Genomic DNA, 19,789 nt, shown 5'->3' with positions numbered 1-19,789 from the left:
GTGAAGACGAAGACAGGATGGTACAGACGATGACTGTAACACCAATCACTAATCCATCAATTACCAATCACTCTCAATGACTGAATACATCATTAACTACACTCTAAGTAATGCTGGGTTATTTCAACCCAAATTTGGGTAAAATATTGACAAACCCAGTAAATGGGTTAACATTTTAAATGACATTTTTAACCCAAAGTTTGGGTTTGTCCATATTTTACCCAAAATTGGGTTAAAACAACCCAGCATTTTTTATAGTGTACACATCATCAAATACAAAAGTTACTTAAAAATATGTTACATTGTATAACGGGGAAACAAATCTAGCTATAACATCATATTAAATAAAGCTTCATCATTCAGCCCCAATGTTGCCTCAAAATCTATTTATGTGGGTTGGTCTATTCTAAACCGATGTTCTGTATTGTCAGCAAAAGTGTGAAATAAAAATGCAGCAACCTTTAAAAAGTGTATGTTATGAAGAAATATGTATTAAATTAACATTAGCTAAGATTTATAAATGCTTTAGAAGTGTAAATGTTGCATTAACTAATGATAAACTTATTGAAATGTGTTGAGTACGGTATCATGTCTTTCTTTTACTAAAGCGGCGGTGTGACATCATTTCTCCTGGGTCACTTCTATTGCGATGTAATAATGTACTGTGCATTTCCATGCCTCGGGGCAACTGATCTATCGCCCCCATAGTGCTCTCACATCTCCGTCTGTGCTGGAAATAGCCGTGAGTCATATTCATGGACAGACTCGCTCAGAGATATAGAAAATGGCCGGGTTCATGTTTAGAGCTCATCTGCGTTAAGGGATCAAGGTCTTTTTTTAAAGTCCCCGTGAAATCAAAATTGAACCTATTTACTTTGTTAGCGCATATTACTAGTCTTGTGGTGAACAATTAATCCGTGCAAGTAAAAATATATTTAAAAAATGTTTTACCTTGGTAATCTTTAATCAAAATCTGAAAAGTTACTTCCGGTCTGGAACGGTTTCTTTTTCTGATGACGTAGGTTTCACAACTTGGGTGGGGAAACGCTTAACCACTCCCCTCAAACCGTTAGTTTGCTATGAGCGAGAGACGGAGAGGAGGAGCGCTAGAGTAAAACCCTGCCCTCTGTTCAATATTCCGTTTCACTTGGAAATACGTCACAGCACTGGAGAAAAATCGTTTGCAACTTCCGGTTCACGGGGACTTTAAACCACACAACTGGAGGTTTAGTCAGGGATGAGTCAGTGGTGTATGTGTGGGATGTGAGTGTATGAAAGTGTGTGTTGAGTGGGTTGAATATGTTATGGGTGTTTGTTAGTCAGGAAACTTGCTCATTTTTCACTTATGGGTTATTTTGTCTGCGACATTTTAATATGCCTCATAGTCGCACTGTATTTTTTTGTATGAGAGTTTAAGATGACGCTTAATTTTTTTCCGACATATTGTTTACACAAACATTAGTAACTTTTAAACCTTTTTTTTTTTGCATTATTTAATCAGAATATTGTGAAAAATATTATTTTAAAATATTTTTCTTTTCCAGATTTTCTCTTCAGTGTTCTTAATCTGAATAATTTGTTTGTTTGTTTGTATTGCAGACAAGATCTTTGGACAGTGTCGGAGCTCAAGGCATGATCAGGTTCAATACAAGGTCTCTGTTCCTGTTCTTCAGAGACTGCAGGAAGTGCTTAAAGAGTTAATGATTCAGGGTAAGCACACACACACACACACACACAAACACAGAGGCAGAGAGAAAATCTATGTACACACACAACTTTTAAGACAAAAAAAAGGGGGGGGGGGGGTCTCCTCAACCACCACCAATGTGCAGCATCCAAGGGGGTAATCCATCAGCCGGAAGTTGAAGCCTAACGGGAGCCGCCATTGTAGCAGAACTTCACCTGCTGTTAGCATCCCATTGACTCCCATTCATTTTGGCGTCACTTTGACAGCAAATAACTTTACATCTGAGGCGTCCAAAGACTTAATTTGTCCATTATTAATCTCTAAAGATACATGACAATGTAAAAAACGCTCTTACAACCAACCACTTCCGAATTTTCAAGTATTTAACACTTTATTGCTTTTCTGAATCCTTATTTTATCTATTACTAGAATAGGCAGCTTGTCACCTGTCATCAAGTGAATACACTAACGATTCACACTAACGTGCACCTGTGATAGCACTTGTGTCTGTAATGAAATGTGTGTTTGTGTGCATGTGGACAGGATTTTCCTGGCAGGATGAAATCACCCAGCACATCATTGCTAAGGAGCTGAGCCGTATTCCTCACACACGCTCCCAAAAGAACCAGAATGCACAGTGAGTACCTGAAAAAATATGACTTTTAGTTTAAAGGAATAGTATCGTTTACTCATCAATCATGTCATTCCAAAACCTGTATGACATTTCTTCAGTGCAATTTTTTTTTTCTTCCTGGTCATTTTTTTTTCTGTGCTATTACAGTTAATGGATTCTGGAGCTCAAAATAACCATAAAAGTATCATGAAAGTGCACTGTATTCTAAGTTTTATTTTAATTCATACCAGAGTTTTGTGAAAATTGAATTGTTATTCACTTCCCTCCAATGAGCTGGCAAATGAATATTGAGTCAAGATGAACCTAAGGACCAGATCTGTCTGATTCTTTAATTAATTTTTCACACCGTGTTTTAAACCTTACCAATCAATGTGTTTCAACAGAATATTTTATTCCCTCATGAATGTTCAAAGTAGAGCTTGCTTGGTCAAGACTTTCTTTTTAAAGATTTCTTTTTGGTGTTTTTGCATTCATTGAGAGAAACTCAAATTCGAAGGCTTCAGTTCCAACAGATATGAAGAGCTGTGTTCGAAATCGCCCCCATACCCTTATCCACTATTCCCTATATTTTTCCACTAATATTATCCACTTGAAGGACTGAATGAAAAAGAGTGAGTGAATTCGGACACTTAGTGCACTGGAAGGGCGGCTGCTTACTTGCTGTTGTTTAATAATAAGGCGACCATTTGAGCTTATAAAACGTTTTTTTTTTTTAAATGATTGATCGTTTCACTTGATAAAACCCTTATTCATCGTCTGAAATCGTTTAAAGCCCTTTGAACAGTTTGCAGTTTGCACTGAAACTGTCTTTTGGACCTTGAACCGTTTGGTTCCCATTGAAGTCCATTATGTGGAGAAAAATCCTGGAATGTTTTCTTCAAAAACCTTAATTTCTTTTCAACTGAAGAAAGAAAGACATGGATATCTTGGATGAATAAATTATCAGCAAAAGTTTTTTTAAAAAGTGAACTACTCCTTTAAATAGGGGCGATTTCGGACACAGCAAAGATTTTCAATACATTTGACTTATTACTGAAATATTGTTATGTTTCTCAGACAAAAGACTTTCATACTGCAGATGTGTATGGTATAATCCCTAAATTATCCCTAATGCTTTTGCATCCTTTTTGAGGCTTGGAAAGTCCAATCTATTGTGAAAAAAGCATTCTTCAGAATATCTCCTTCTGTGTTACACAGAAGAGAAATACATTTTTATTTTCTAACTTTGAGTGTCTCCGGTAAAACCTGATTTCAAAGGTCTTGTCGGAACTCAGATGTTTGATCTCTGGTATTAGATTTAATGCAACTGATTATATTTTTCAGGCCGCCACAGCCTGCAGCTAAGAAGGTCTTTTCTAGCTCGAACTCTGAGCCTGGTCCAGCTCAGAGCTACATGGATTACATGGTCTTAGACCCCCACCAGTCCTCCTCGCTCCGGATGCAAGCCCTACCAATGGACCCGTACTCATACCTACAAGTAAATCTGGCATAGAAGTAGCACAGAAAGGGGGAGAAAAAAATGTTATTTAGACTCATTTTCTCATTGTTCTCTAACAGGAGGACATGACGCATTCACTCCATCCTCACAGCAGCATGGGATACCAGCGACCACCCTCTCGAACAGGATCCCAGCAAAAAGACAGAGACCGTCAGCTCCTGGAAGATGCAGTGTCTCGCTACCTCTCCTCCGCACAACCCCCGTTCCGTCACAGGGGGGCAGCAGCCCTCCCTGCCGCTCCATACTATGAGGATCTAGATTTCCCTTTGGAATATGGAGAGGACTACACCCTACAGGAACAGCCCAGCTCAACCCAGCGTACCAACAAGAAACCCCCTCAGGACTACAGTTCTCTTGCCGGAATTGATGGTGAGTAGAGAACCTTTTTTGGGATGCTATAAATGTTAAGATGTGGTCATAGTAATCAATTCAGTATTAAAATCTGCATGTGCCATTTTTGCTTTAGTTTTAGATTGGAGTAAATTCATATTATGGAGCTGTTTATTGTATCTTGCATATGTATTTTGAACTTGTTGGCTCACAGATATCCTTTCCTAAATTTAACAATACAAATATGTTTTTGTGAAACTCAAGTATGGGATTCCTGTATCTAAAATAGAGCTCTTAGAAGCTCGTATAACACCAGGGTCATGGTGTAAATCCCAGGAAATGCAGTACTGTAATTTTTGATGTCAGTGGTTGCTGGGAGGGATTGCAGAGTTAGTATTTCATTGCATGGTGCAACAAAATGTCACCTGGATATATGAAAATGAACTCTTGAGTGTTGAATCTTGAACTTTGTGTTACAGATGATAAAGTGGCGCAGTTGGCAAGTCTTTTAAAGGGTCTTGGGGTGGACCCACAAGACCTGAGCCCTCAGCAGATAAAAAGACTTACTCTAGTGTTACAGCTGCTTCAAAACATGGAGAACACAGGTATAAAGTCGCATCACAACACAAACAAATGTACTTATGGCATGCATGCAAATGCATTCATATAGGAGGAAGTCACTGCAGCTGGTCTTATTGTCATGCATGTCAAGTTTGTTATTTTAATTTCATTTAGATTACTTGAGGGGAAAAAACACTGTGTGATGTTTTTTCTCTTATCTTTCATTTCCTCAGATCAGTCTCCAGGGACAGTCTCGGTAAAAGAGGTAGGTGCATCTAATGATTCATCTAAACACTAAAAGAAACTATTAAAACTTTCACCTGGATTCGTTTTTTAACAACACTTTTAACACACAGTTGAATGAGTCACCTAATTATTTAAATAGCACTGCCACTTATCATAAAGCTTGAAAAGTTACATGAACTAACAATGAGCAATACATTTGTTACTGTGTTATATAATATAATAAAAAATACAACTGTTCTTTGTTTGTTCATGTTGCTTCACTGCAGTGCATTAGCTAATGTTAACAAATGCAACTTTTGATTTTAATCATGTATTTGTAAATGTTGAAATTAATATTAACCAAGAGTAATAAATGGTGTAGAAGTAATGTTCATTCTTAGTTCATGTTAAAGCTACACTGTGTGATTTTTACACCCATCTAGTGGTGAAAAGGTATATGATCATCCAGTGAATATTAGTTTCTGTTATTTCGTTTTAACTCCTACGGTGGCCAATGTAGTCCAAGATTAACATGGCTTCCAGTTCGATCTCGTCCATGAGTGTTAACTCAAACATAAACGCGAAAGACGAAGCATGAATTAACGGATTAACGGATTACGAAGCATGAATTAAATCTATGCAGGATAATTTGTAGTATGTCTGTAGTAAGTTTTTTTTTTCCAACATGTAACAGTTTGTGTTTTCCTCGACAGACACTTGTAGAAGGCAGTGAAAAAGTGTCACAAAAAGGAGCCAAACCCCCCTCACCTGTTTCAGCTCTGCCCTCCACCCCACCCCCCCAGCGGACCCCTACTCGGCCCGCATCCACACCAGCCCCTGCCACTGTGCCCAAGGAAGACAGTGTGGGACCCACCCTTTCAGCAAAAGATGTGGATTTAAAAGAGAAAAGTGCCAACATCCTGAAAACCGCTAAGGATGGGACAAACACCAGAGAGGAATATGGATACATCGTCACTAATCAGAGGTAGGAGTCACAGTCAAGCTCCTACAACTTTTTATGGTTATGTACCATTCATTCAGCTAAAAATGACTGTGATGTAGAAGTCGTTTGTAGACACAGTAATCCATGCTTCAATAAAAGTGAAGCATCTTCGAAAATTTTACATTTTTTAGATATTATACATATTTATTAATTTCAGTTTGTTGTATATATATATATATATATATATATATATATTTTTTTTTTTTCTTATTTCTAAAATATTTAATCAGGAAATTGCTCTTTGCGAGTCCAATCTGTATAAAAATTGATTATATTATTTATGAAAAAATGTATTATTTTATGTAAAATAATTTATGTAATTATGACAGGAAAAGCATGAGCAGTTTTTATAGAAATGTGTGGCAAGATATATGGATTTTTTTTTAATTCTTGGTCAAATAAATTTAAGGTGACCACATCAAATCACATAGCATTCAAATTTTTTATTTTAGAGATAGAAATATAGAAAGTCGATTTTCTGATTTATTTCTGTTCATATGGCTGAATATTCCTTGAAATGTGTTTAATTTATTTGTCAAATATTTCAACAAGGGTATTATATGTCTTCCTGTGGTTTCCCTCCAGTCATTTAAGTCTGTATGATGGTGTGAAACTCTTAGAGACCTTGGCAGAGAGAATCCATCTCTCCACGAGCAGTTTCATCAACATCAGGTAAAGTGTGTGTGTGTGTCTGTGTTTGCATTGCTGGATGGAGAGACTAACACATTGATTAATTAAGGGTGATAATAAAAGAAAACATTTGGCCATTTGTCTCTGTTCTTGTGTGCAGCGTGGTTGGTTCTGCCCTGACGTTCAGGATCCGACAGAACTCTCTAAATCTCAGCGCAGAGGATGTGGCCAATAAAGCCGGTGAGTGACAAGCCTTCTCGTTTGGACCGTTAAATTTACATCCAGCTGGCTGGGGAAAGGGAGAGAGAGAGAGAGAGAGAGAGAGAGAGAGAGAGAGGGGATTTGAAACTGGAAAAAGAATGAGCAGGCACTTATTGATTAATTCACACATTCACAAACAGGTTTTGTCTTTATATTGCAGTAGCCGAGAAGAAGTTCCTCGAGGGTGAGACAGGTTTGAAAATCATCCAGACTGGAGTGGGAGAGGTAAGAATGTTCACCAACCACAAACCGAAAAAAAGGAAAGGAAAAAAAAAAACACATTCACTGTGATCAGCGGGTCTATTGATTAGGGATTATGGGAACCGGTTGGTACAATGCGGCATTCTCTCTTGTCACACAGGTTTTTATTCTCTTCATAACCGTCTTCATCAAGCAAACAGGCAACATTCTCATTGAAATTCATAGATTGTACAGTTTTGTCCATCTATTATGTACAGATCACGTACCGAGATGTAACTCTCAGTTCTCATGAATCACTTTGGCGTTTAATACTGAACCGAACAAGGAGGGCATTTGAAATGAAATGTTTTTGAAATCGTCACTGTTCATCTCGAACCGTCCCCACTGTACCGTTCCCCCGTCTGCGTTTTTCCCTGCTGTGCCTCATTTCTCTCCCTCACTCATTCTTTCTCTTCTTGTCCCATGCCATTCTCCCCTCTGCCATTCTCTTTTTGTTACCTCTGCCTTTGACCCCCTCCCCGTTTCTTTCTCCCTCGCTCCCCCAATTTCTTGGGTGGCTTTTGTGCTTGGTGCATATTGAGGCGTTCTGCTCTCCCTCGTTCGCTCCCCTTTCACTTTGTACAGCTGTTGCAGGCCCTTGAATGCAGAATAATGTCTTTTGTTGCATCCGGCTGCTCATATTTTTAATTATTCTTTCTTGTTCTATTGTGGGCTGTGACACTTTCTTTGCTCTGAAGTGCACGGTGTATGAGTGTGTGTGTGTGTGTGTGTGTGTGTGTGTGTGCACTCTCCCTGTCCTTTATCTTATAATGTTCTCTCCCTCTGCCTCAGTAATGAGACCTGCTTGCACCTGACTGTTTTTTGTCCGCCTTTTAATGGGGATAGATGCTTTTCTGCTTAGACTGTTTAGTCTCTCTGTGCTTCTTTCTTTCTTTAGTCTCTTTCTTCACTTCTATTTTCTTCTTTAATGAATGAACGTTTTTGCGTCCCATGTTGACATACATAGCAATCCCCAAATTTTGGGACTCCCACTGAGATTGCCTTGAAATTTTATTAATGACAAATTTTGTTTGTACCCTAGAACATTTACATTTACTGAACGTCACATCCTGAAAATCCTTTTTGTAAGCTTAAACCGACTAAAATATCCAAACTAAAACATTATGTATTAGTCCATTCTTAGGCTATATAAATAGAACCATAATATAACCTTTTAGTGGTTCCCTTCATGGGACCATTTTATGGATTCAGATTCAATTTATGATTTTTTTTTTTTAATTAAACAGCTCATAAACATACTTTATTTCTACATAAAATTTAAATAACCCATTAAACATGAAAGTATTATGCAATCATTTTAGTCATTTCTCCTTATATAGAACATTTTCTATATAGAACCCCATTGAAGAGTGTATCAATCGTAGCACTTATTATTCTATAAATCATTGACCCAAATTGTCCCCAGCTTATTCCAGATGTGAAGGCTCAGTATTTGTTTCCTTTCCAAAGCATATTACTTACGAACCCCCTTTTGGGCCCATGGCACTTTCCTTACACCCCATTCGTTGTACCCCCCTTCTGCTCCTGTTGCGTTCAGCCCATTTTCCCCCCTCCTCTCTCTCTCTCTCTCTCTCTCTCTCTCTCTGTCTCTCTCTCACGGACAACCTATCCAGGGCATCAGAACCTCCCCCACCCCACCATTTCACCATCAGCAACATGTGGAGCTGTCGCTACGGCAACGACGTTTGATGTGACAAGTGGCGGCATTGGTTGAATGGGGCTGAGAGGCAGCGAGGCCTTCATATGAGTCGGACACAGCTTTCGGGGAGGCACATTCTCTCTTCCCCTCCCTTTTCTTGTCCTTCCCATTTATTTTCACTCATTTACCTTTTCGCTCCGGCACTACATGTATGCCACTCTTTTCCTCCGTTTTGGTTTCTCACTTCAACCACCGGCTACTTTGAAGTGCTTGCTTGATGCGTTGCTTAAGTTGTTCGACCGGGGATGCGTGGACTTTGAGTATGGTTGAAAATGTGAGATTGAAGACGGCCCGGCTCGTGGTGTTGTGGCGCGTGTGATGTGAAGAGGTATACGAGATGTGTGCGGGTGAGTTCTGTTCTATACCACATCTATTGAGGCTGCTGGCCTTTATTTAGTTTTTAAATGCTGATATGCTTAATTATATATGCTGATGTTTATCTGATGGTTGTTTTTGTCACTATTATATATTTTCCTTATGAATACTTGTATGCATAAAAAGACATAGGCTACTTAACTCTTTATTAGTCAATCAACGTACTGATGCCATTAATCGTGCGCCCTGATTTAATTTAGTCAACATTTGTAAAAAAATAATTCAAATAAAATAAAAATATTTCATAAACACTTTTTCAGAACATTTTTCTCTTTTGTTTAAAGAAAAGTGAAAATTTCACATTGCAAGACATTTAATCATTTGTTTTGTTTTGAAAAGATCACAGCCGAAAAATATTGTTGAACTTAACATTTTTCTATTTGCACACCCATACACACCTTGAATTATAAAATCAGTTACAAACTGCGACACAGTTGTGAATAATGCTGTATTTGCTTTTCCAACAAAGTGGAAGTCAATGTTTTGCACTATATATTGTAGGCTTTATCAGTTCTTTAAATGTACATAAAACAAATGTACCATGACCACTCAAACTTTTACTTTCACTCATACTGTTACTAAACAGCACCAGACTAAACTTGTAAAAAGGCATTGATATATTTTTTTCTCCCTCCAGTTTTGCAGGGGTCAAAATGATAGATTTTAATTGTATACATATATAATATATTGGTGCTTTCAAATCGTGAATTGTGATTAATCGCTTGTAACATACACTTTGTAAATATATAATATGTGTGTGTGTATACACTCACTCACTCACACACACACACACGAATGATTTGACACCAATACTATACACTTTTTTTAATACAAATATTTAAACAGAAATTTGCCTCCATATTTTATCATCATATCTTACCATAATAACAGAACTCAAAATAGTTTATCTTTAAATTTGTCTTTTACTCATTGGTAATATTTGAAAAATTATAAGAATTCAGATCTCTAAAAATGTATACTAAAATAACAATTAACCACATGTGTTTGGTTACAGTTCACATCTTCAGTATTGCACGAATGTGTGTGATGGAATATTTTTGTTAAACCCTGTTTTTAAGAATTGTCTTGAATAGTGATGTCAGGTGGACTGGTTGCTGTGGTAACAGGGCAGAGCAGGCTGGATGAGTGAGATGATGTAATCCATTTGTAGTCATTGCAGGTGCATCTAAGTTCATACTATTTCTCAAGGTTTAATGTGCTAATTATAAGAATGTATTATTGTAAGGTCGCAAAATAAGTTTTATCGCATCCCATCGTTTTTATAGTCAAAATAGCCCCAAAATCGAAACTTTCTTTTCATTATTTTCTAGTTTCGACCTAGATAGTGTTAAATCAAATGAATGATTATGTTACACTCCGTGCTATTACACATATTATTTATAAAAAAAACTGCAAGGGATCCTTCATTATAAACTCTCTGAAGGTTTCTTTTTAGGAAACATAATGAAAACTGCACACCTTCTGCTGTGCAATATTAGGGCTGAGAGAGACGACGGCTGTGATGAGAATTCTGACGAGTCATAGTCTGAGCGCGTCTATCAGATAAGATGAGTCCTGCTGAATTGTGAAATCAATTGACAAGAAGTGAATGGAGCAGAAGACACATAATGGGACAGACAGACGAAATCTGATGAAATCTTACATCACCAAAAGCCGTGCACGAACTGCCTATTGTGATTCAGAGTGCGAAGCTTTCGGTGATCTTTGCCCCCGAGATCTACCAAAAACAAACAAGCACACACACACACACACAGCCATACGTGTGTGTGTGTGTGTGTTTGTGTGTGTGTGTATCTTCTTTTTTTGTGGCTGAGGTCAAAGGGTGCGGTAGATGTCAGAGGGGTCATGGGGGAACCGAGGAGGGGGTCCTGGGACCCTGAATCTTATTTTCCCGCTTCTTGATGAACAGATGTTTGAATTATGCTTCTCGGCTAGCAGCTTATTGTGATTCAAATGCACTTTTGTATTCGTCGCGACTTGTTCGTGTGTGTGTGTGTGTGGAGTACGTGTTGAATCTTTCTTTACGTAAATATGACCTCACTTGTTCGGTTATTCCTCACGTATCACCGTTTTCACCCCTCCTGCGCGAGAGTTTTACACTCTCGTTCCCTGTAACCATGCTTTCTCTCCTTGAGATCAGTTGCCTTCTTTCCCGCTTTCTCTCTGCCTCCTCATTTCTCTGCCTGCTCCGCTCAGACCTTGGGGGGCCTTTGTCCTCTTGTCCTAAACCAGCTCATTTTTCCTGCCTGCTCCCGTGCTCCATTCTAAAAGCCTGTCAGTCTTCCTTTCGGGGGCCTCTCTGGAGTAGCAGGTGAGGCGCCCCACACCCCTTATCTCCTCCTCCATTGTCCTTCCGTCCAGTCGCGCACCCTTGCTTCAACACCACCACCCCCTCCCTCCTTCAATCTCTTCTCCGGAACATTCTTCCAGCTTTTCAGGAGAAAAGGCCGAATTCGAGTGGGAACAAGAGGGATAGAATGAAACGTGCGAGGAAAAGAGAAGGAGAAAGAGAGGGAGAGTGGGTGTGAGGAGGACATGGAGTGAGGGGGGGAAATAGTTGATGAATTTCGAGAAAGGACAGAAAAGAGGGGAAGGCGTCCTAACCTCTTTGTGGTCAGACTTAAGTGCTTATTCACTCAATCTTTTTCTTTTGCTAGCTCAGCTCTAACGGCTGCAGAGCCCGTTTTGAAGGCCTGAAGGTCTGTTCCACTTTCTCAGAACAGCCAGTGGGTGTCTGTGCGAAAATTATAGCCGTGTAAGAATAGATTGTTGAAAGTTCCTGTTGCATTTTTTTTTCTGTTTTGTTCTTATTGTACACTCTTTGATCATCTTTGGTTGATGTGAGAGGCATATAGTTTAAACAAATGGAGGAATTAAGTAACTGTTCTTTTTGCCATAATCCCTTTTCGTTTTCAGAATTATTTCCATGCCAAAAAATAATTGATATGCTGGATGAAAGTAATATTAATTTTAGACTTTTTAAGTTATACAATTAAATGAATCAATCATGCATTTAGTTGAGGTGTGTGATTGTGTATTTTTAGTCACCTTAGTCTTAAAAATGCTCTAGTTTAGTTTAGTTAAGTATAAATGTAATTATTAATGATATAATGTAAGCATACATTTACTTAAGCAAGTACAGTTGTGTGTGGTTACACTTTATTTAAAGATGACGTAGTTACATTGTACTTACTCAAACAAGTACTGAGAAATATTAATTAACTACTTAGAGTTATGGTTAGGGTTTGGTTTAGGGTTAGTTACTTGTAATTATGCATAATTTACTCTTATTATTATAGTAAGTACATGTAGGAACGTGTAACTGTCATCTTAAAATAAAATGTTATCCTTTATTTTAGTGTCCTTGTTACATGTACTTACCATGCATAACAATACATTATGCATAAGTACATGCAACTTACCCTAAACCAAACCCAAATCCTAACCTTCCACTATAAGTACATGTAGTTAATTAATTTTATGCAGTACTTAAATGTATCTGTAACAAGGATACATTGAAATAAAGTGCAATCAAGTATTTTTAGTAATTAATAGTCATACAGAAGCTTTAGTTTATTTTATTACAGAGAATATTCTCTATTTATTTGAGTAATTTTGGTAAAATATTATTTGTCGTTTACTTATGTACTGTAGCTTAGGTTTCCCAATACTTGCACACAGGGGCTAAAAGTAACTTGGCTACACCTGCCAATAGCCGGTGACCTAATAAAATGTACTGGCCATAAATATTTTTTCCGGGCACAAAACTGTTCTTGCAAAAACAGGCAATAATGACACCAAAATTATAGATAGCAGTGAATATTGATAATCCTCTATTCCAATTCTGATACCACAGCTGAAAATACTAGCCTAACTAATATAATTTAAAACATTATCAAGTAAACAGTCAGTAATAAAATAAGAACAACTTATCAAATTACAAGCAAAAGCAAATAAATACAATTTAACAACAATACAAATGAAATAAACAGTGCTTTTCGTGTTTTTCCTGGTAGGTCTAACTGTTGTTTTCAGGTACAGAAATGTAATAAATCAAGCAAATGTAAAATAACACTGCATATTCTTCACTGTATCAATGAAACTTATTATTTAAACCGTATTAAAGTAACTAAAGTTATTCAGTCAAGAGCAGTGAGTGATTTTATTTCTTTGTCCTTTGTTGTTTGATTAACATTAAAAACATAGACGTCAGCAGGAAAATTAGGCTGCTGTCACTTTAAGAGCAATTGCACGGATCTAAAATACTGAAACTTTAGACATAACCGACTATGTCTACTAGGATATGTTGGATCGCTATTTATTGATATAATTTTGAGGGAATTTGTCCGCACAAGTGCTCGAAAATGTACATTTTAACGTAATTGTTAATTTTAAACATACCAAAGAAACATAATAAAACACCTAAAGGTGATAATTGAAACGGACACGGATCTCATTTCCTCTCGTCTCTCATTTCCTCTGCTCACCGTGATGGCCATGAATTACATTGAGCATTCTGCTGTTGCCATGGTAGCGCTACGGCCTGTTCTCCCCTGCTGAGGCTCCCAGACACCATGGCAACACCAACAGGCAGGGGTTGGAGACACGGGGGCAGAGGGGCTGCATGACATCAGCAATCATTGCGTCCCTTCGTTTTCTTGTTCTCTGGATGTGTTATAAGTATGATTTTTTCATAACGGGTAAGAAAGAGAGAGAGACGGAGAGAGAGAGATCAAATAAAAATAAAGGAGAGTATGAAAGAGATCCCTTCAGAGTGAATGACCCCTCCATTGTGTGGGGGATTTCCTTAATTGTTTACTCGCTGGTAATTATTCAGTGGGGCGGGCGGGTCAGTGACTTTGTCTAATTATTTCAGGGTGGCACGTGGCTGTGCGCGTGTGCCTGGGTTGCCAGGGTAATTAGTAGTCGATGATGACATCCGACTTGTTTACACAAACAGAGAGAGAGACAAAAGAGGGGACGAGAGACACTGTTTTGTGCCAGAGAAGGCACACGAACGCTGAACCTTCCTCACTTGCTCCTTGTGACGTCTGAAATGCTTTTATTTCTCATTTTTCTGTGCCATCGCCCTCTTTGCATTATGCTATCTCACGTTTGTTTATTTTTCTCTCCCTCGTCATAGAGGAGCGAGGGGCGTGGCTTGCCCCAGGCCACACGGATAGGGGAGGGGTCACGTGGTGTCATCCTTACAATGGTGGCCATGGCGTGTGTGGGTACGGTGCTGATAGTCGCCCTGGCGGTCGCCTGTCTCCGTCACCACGCCCGTCAGTTAGCCTCTGGCAAATTGGGTCTGGGACCAGAAGCTGGTGTGGAAACCCACTTTGATTACCAGGTAGCCCACACTGTTAAACACACACATGCTTTAACACAAATGCAAATGCTTCTGAGAAGGATTTTAAAATAAAAACAGTAATATTGTCTTCAATTTGAATATATTTTAAAATGTAAATTTATGATGTCAAAGCTGAATTTTCCGCATCGTTCCTCAAGTCTTCAGTGTCACATGATCCTTCAGAAATCCTTATAATACTGATTTGATACTCAAACATTTCTTATTATTATCAATGTTGAAAACAGTTTTTCTGCTTAATATTTTTTTGTGATATCAAATGATGATATCAAACATTTTGATACTATTGAAATGTCATGATTCCTTTCAATATCACTAAAAAGTGATACTAGTCTAAGTAAAAAAAAGAAGACAAGACAAGACTAAAGACAAGTTAGCATTAGTAAAATAAGAACAAACAAATGAATTGCAAGTACATATAAGAAAATAAACTACAATAGAACAAGACGCAACTGAAATAGACCATACCTCAAAAAATCCAAGCTTTAGAAATACTACATAAATTATCTAAATTAATGAAGTGTATAAAAAGTGTATTCACTGTGTAAATTAAATATACACTTATTCTTATTAAAGTTACAGAAGTGATTCAGTAAAAAAGCAGCGAGAGATTTTCTCTCTTTTGTAGTTTGATCAACATTAATGACAGACGACATCAGGTGTATTAGGCTGCTGTCACTTTAAGACTGACTGCATGGATCCAGAATACGTTTTCTTTCTCAACTGTTGAAGTTCGCTGAAGACATAAATGACTGTGACCGCATAAGCCCAATTAGGCTGCAAAAAACTCCATATAGCGAACCATATAGCGCAATGAGTTCTCTTTTGCTGCTTACAGCACTTCAATGGTGTAAAATCAGCCTAACCACGATATAAACGAAATCTCTACCAATTCACAAATTTCTACCAATTTCTACCAACACCCCATGAAATAGTGTCTACTATATTTTTGCCTTATATCTAGAAGTTTAAAAGATGTCCTTTGGACTATTAAGTGGCATTGTTAGGATGACTAAAGCAAACACTAATCAGGTGTAACTGGCATATCAGCACTGTAATTACATTTAAATTCATTCCACGTTGGCCTAGGCTATTAGAGATATTGGTAATTGTACAGTGATGATTACTGACCTGAAATGTTCATTTGAAATATCAATGCTCAGTCAGTAGTGATAAGGTTTCCCTGCATCTCTCAGGAGCTGTGTCGCCAGCACATGGCAGCCAAGTCATCGTTCACCCGTCCGGAGGCAGGCGGTCGACGGGGGACCGAAACATCACGAGTCAGCAGTGTGTCGTCTCAGTTCAGCGATGGACCGCAGCACAGTCCGAGCTCTCACAGCAGCACACCGTCCTGGAGCGAAGAGCCTGCACAGTCCAACATGGACATCTCCACAGGACACATGATACTGGTACAGAGCCACAAACACACCAACATTATATTTCAGATATTGAATTAACAGGAATTATTGCACTACAGCACATATAAGTCAATAGGCTGTAGAGTCTGTGTTTAAACATGCACAAAATTGCAGTCAATTAAAGTTAGTATGAGTACTATTACAGGGTTTCATGTCTTATTTTAGCTTTATGGTCAGCTCTGAGGTTTAAGCTGTATCCTGAACTCTTTTATTAATTATATATAATCAAACTAGTCTTTTATAAGCAGACAATGAAATGCTTAAAGTTCATTTGTGGTGTTCAGGCATATATGGAGGACCATCTGAAGAATAAGGACCGTTTGCAGAAAGAGTGGGAGGCTCTGTGTTCGTACCAGGCTGAGCCGAGCTCCGTCTCTATCGCCCAGTGTGAGAGCAACATGGAGAAGAACCGCTATCCTGACTTTGTGCCCTGTAAGAGCTATGTGCCAACATTTATTTCAGTGATCTCATCCATATGCTGTGCACTACCGTTCAAAAGTCAGTGAGATTTATTTTGAAGTAATTGTAGTTTTATTCAGCAAAGGCACATCAAAAATGATCTAAAGTGACAGTACATTTAGAATGAGACATTTAGAATGATTTCTGAAGGATCATGTGTGAGTAATGATGCTGAAAATTCAGCTTTGCATCAAAGGAATAAATTATATTTTAAAATATATTCAAATAGAAAAGAGTTATTTTAAACTGTAATAATATTTCACAGTATTACTGTTTTTACTGTATCTTTAATCAAATAAATGCAGTCTTGGTGATCATAAGAGACGGTGAGCAAATATGTTAAAATCTTAACCACAATATTTTACACAAGTAGGAAAGGCATCAGATCATATAACTGGAAAATACAAATAAAGGTTTACCAAAATTAGTTGTTTTTTTATCTTCAACATTCAGTATGGTTAAAAAAAAAAACCCTCTGTTTTAGATGACCATTCGAGAGTGAAACTAAAGGCAGAGGTCAACCCCTCCAAAGAGGACTACATAAATGCCAGCACTATAGTAAGAAACAAAAAAAATTTATTCCACTAAAGATGTATACATATACTGGATACGTAAATACTGGTAGAAAAACACATTATCTCTATAAAAAAAAGGTAAATGTGATCATGTCACAGGAAAGGGTCTTCATTTTTCTTTCTTTACCCACAGATTGATCATGATCCACGTTTACCTGCTTATATCGCAACTCAAGGACCTTTACCACACACTATTGCTGATTTCTGGCAGGTAAGTTACTCATGTTGAGAGTGATGATGACATTTTAAGATTTAGATTGAATAAATGTTGGAATATTTTAAAATATAAAAAATAATAATAAAGTAAAGGATTATCAAAAATCGAAATTACTAAATTAATGAATTAAATAATAGAAACATGGTATTACAATGCATTTCCTATGTAAATTATTCATTGTGTGCTGACACTGTTTTGGTGCATATGTTAGATGGTATGGGAAAATGGCTGTACTGTAATAGTGATGATGACCGCTTTAGTGGAGGATGGAGAAAAACAATGTGAACGTTACTGGCCTGATGAAGGATCGTCTTTATACAACATCTATGAGGTGAGAAACATTAAGATTTACTTCTTTTATGAATCTAATGCTTTTAGTATGTACTATTTTTCCTCCCTATCCGTTTCAGGTGAATCTTGTGTCTGAACACATCTGGTGTAAAGACTTCTTGGTTCGTAGTTTCTACTTGAAGAACGTCCAGACTCAAGAGACCCGCACTCTGACCCAGTTTCACTTGCTGAGCTGGCCTGCCCAAGGCATTCCCACCTCCACACGCCCCCTGCTGGACTTCCGCAGGTACTGCCGAAACCAAACCCCTTCCTGCTGATAACAAATGACTCATATTGTGATTGGACTACAAACAGATCACACACGTACTCATCAGGTGTTTTCTCAAGGGAGGTAGTAGCTCCTCAAAGATATTAAAAAAGATAATAGTGTGAAAATTATTTTCCAAGTAATACTGTCCAATAGCAACATCAGTGTAATAAGGTTTGGACAGAAGGAGGCAGCGTACTTTTTGCCTCCCTTGAGCTTAATATGTTCTCATAGAGAACAAAATGAGAAATTCGCATGACATCAAGTTTGCAACCGGTCTTAAAATTGATAAATGACTGAAACTGATTGAATAATTACGGAGTAAACAACATCACTAGGTCACATCCGAATTGATAAGATTTCATGATTTTTAGAGAGCACTCAGTTAAATCAAAGGCTTTTGTGCTTGTGACCATTTTTACTGAAGATTTGTTGGGAACTAATAACAATATCCAAAAAACATATAGTAACAAATAAATGTACATTGTAACACTTTATAATAAGATCCCATTAGATACATTAACAAACATTAACAATGAGCAATACATTTGCTTAAGTGTGTATTCATCTTTATTAATGTTAGTTAATAAAAATAACTGTTCATTGTTAGTTCATGTTACCTTAGCTCTACACTATAAAAAAATGATATGACCAATAAGTTGACAACGTGTGTTTTTACATTGCTTTAACTCAAAATAAGTGAAGTTAAGCAATTTTCAACATTAATGTATTTCATGTTAATTAATGTAAACCAATGTCATCCAGTGAAATCCTATTTGTTAATGCATAAACATAATGAGTAAATATAATATTCTATAGTGTATTTAATATAATATAATTAATATAATATTAAAAAAGAAATTCTTGTTGATAGTGTGATGTCAAATGTGTTCCAGAAACTGTATTATTCACATCAAATAAACTCACGACTAACACACACACACACACACACAAAAGTTTTTCATCCACATCTGTCTCACTGCAAATACTTCCCCTAGTATTTTTCCTCACCCTAATGAGGATCTGCTTCACACTTGGGATTCTCTAATTACCTGTGAATGTTTTCTTTACCTTGAAGCCCAGTTCCCCCCAAAGTTCCTCTTCCTTGAATGCATTTGCACTTCGGACCTTCTCCGTTTGTGCTCGACATCCTGCCACGGGCCCCACGTCACCCCCGTCTTTCTCTCCTCCTTCAGTCACTCTCTCTGTCTCTGATGGAGATCGGTAGGTCCCTGGACGTAGCACACCTCCCAGTGTCATTTTTGTGATTTGCAGCTAGTAGTCTGGGTCCAGTTGCATAGTCACAAAAATGATCATTGGTAGGTGTGAGTGCAGCAGGAGTGAGGCTCCATCTCCTCTCTCCCCTTTCCTTCCCCAGCATCATGCATCCTTCAATTCCTCTTTGTCACCAGAATAATGAATCGTAGGGTTTGACAAATTGACAGATATGCTCATTATGACATGCTTTCTCCCTTCTTCTCCCGCAACCTTTCTATTCTTGCATTATACAACTTTTTTCCCTTTTTTTCCCCCTTCAGAAAAGTAAACAAGTGCTACAGAGGACGCTCATGCCCAATCATTGTGCACTGCAGGTAAACGGCTACAATTTGTGTCTCAGGCTCACGATATGGGCTATGAATTTCTTTCATGGAATATGAATGATTTAAATTAAAATGGTTTCCTGTTTCAAACAGCAATGGTACTGGTAGAACCGGCACTTACATTCTTATTGACATGGTACTTAACCGCATGGCGAAAGGTATGAGCATCATTACTCTATCTAGCCGTTTTACTCTAAAGTGTGCCTTGTACCCCATGCTCACAGATTGTTGGTCTGTTTTAGGTGTGAAGGAGATTGACATCGCCGCCACATTGGAGCATATTCGTGACCAGAGACCAAGTATGGTACGCACTAAGGTATGTAAAAAAAAAATGCTTTTTGATGATTTCAGCATGTGATTGTGAA

The 19,789-nt window shown here is 37.8% G+C and overlaps 1 protein-coding gene across 2 annotated transcripts in view; it reads left to right on the top strand.

The window, feature by feature from the left end:
* Nucleotides 1–19,789, top strand: part of ptprna (protein tyrosine phosphatase receptor type Na) — a 28,457-nt gene that overhangs the window by 7,380 nt on the left and 1,288 nt on the right. Inside the window, exons 1-21 of one of the 2 annotated variants that reach the window (XM_089133321.1) lie at nt 1,245–1,263; nt 1,600–1,710; nt 2,231–2,324; nt 3,645–3,798; nt 3,879–4,188; nt 4,629–4,754; nt 4,944–4,975; nt 5,649–5,920; nt 6,524–6,610; nt 6,729–6,808; nt 6,990–7,054; nt 14,329–14,538; nt 15,753–15,965; nt 16,259–16,406; nt 16,918–16,991; nt 17,142–17,219; nt 17,437–17,556; nt 17,636–17,802; nt 19,362–19,415; nt 19,518–19,582; nt 19,667–19,740. In XM_089133321.1, the coding sequence (XP_088989447.1) occupies nt 1,701–1,710; nt 2,231–2,324; nt 3,645–3,798; nt 3,879–4,188; nt 4,629–4,754; nt 4,944–4,975; nt 5,649–5,920; nt 6,524–6,610; nt 6,729–6,808; nt 6,990–7,054; nt 14,329–14,538; nt 15,753–15,965; nt 16,259–16,406; nt 16,918–16,991; nt 17,142–17,219; nt 17,437–17,556; nt 17,636–17,802; nt 19,362–19,415; nt 19,518–19,582; nt 19,667–19,740 (2,433 nt within the window). In that variant the 5' untranslated portion in view covers nt 1,245–1,263; nt 1,600–1,700. Of the gene's footprint in view, nt 1–1,244; nt 1,264–1,599; nt 1,711–2,230; nt 2,325–3,644; nt 3,799–3,878; nt 4,189–4,628; nt 4,755–4,943; nt 4,976–5,648; nt 5,921–6,523; nt 6,611–6,728; nt 6,809–6,989; nt 7,055–14,328; nt 14,539–15,752; nt 15,966–16,258; nt 16,407–16,917; nt 16,992–17,141; nt 17,220–17,436; nt 17,557–17,635; nt 17,803–19,361; nt 19,416–19,517; nt 19,583–19,666; nt 19,741–19,789 lie in introns of those variants that run through there. The other variant, XM_039683448.2, reaches the window with a different exon arrangement.

This window comes from Pimephales promelas, chromosome 7 (genome assembly GCF_988280905.1).
Source record: "Pimephales promelas chromosome 7, fPimPro1.hap1.1, whole genome shotgun sequence".
Classification (NCBI taxonomy): Eukaryota; Metazoa; Chordata; class Actinopteri; order Cypriniformes; family Leuciscidae; genus Pimephales; species Pimephales promelas.
The sequence above is the reverse complement of the archived record's forward strand: the minus strand, read 5'-3'. Positions and strand labels throughout refer to the sequence as shown.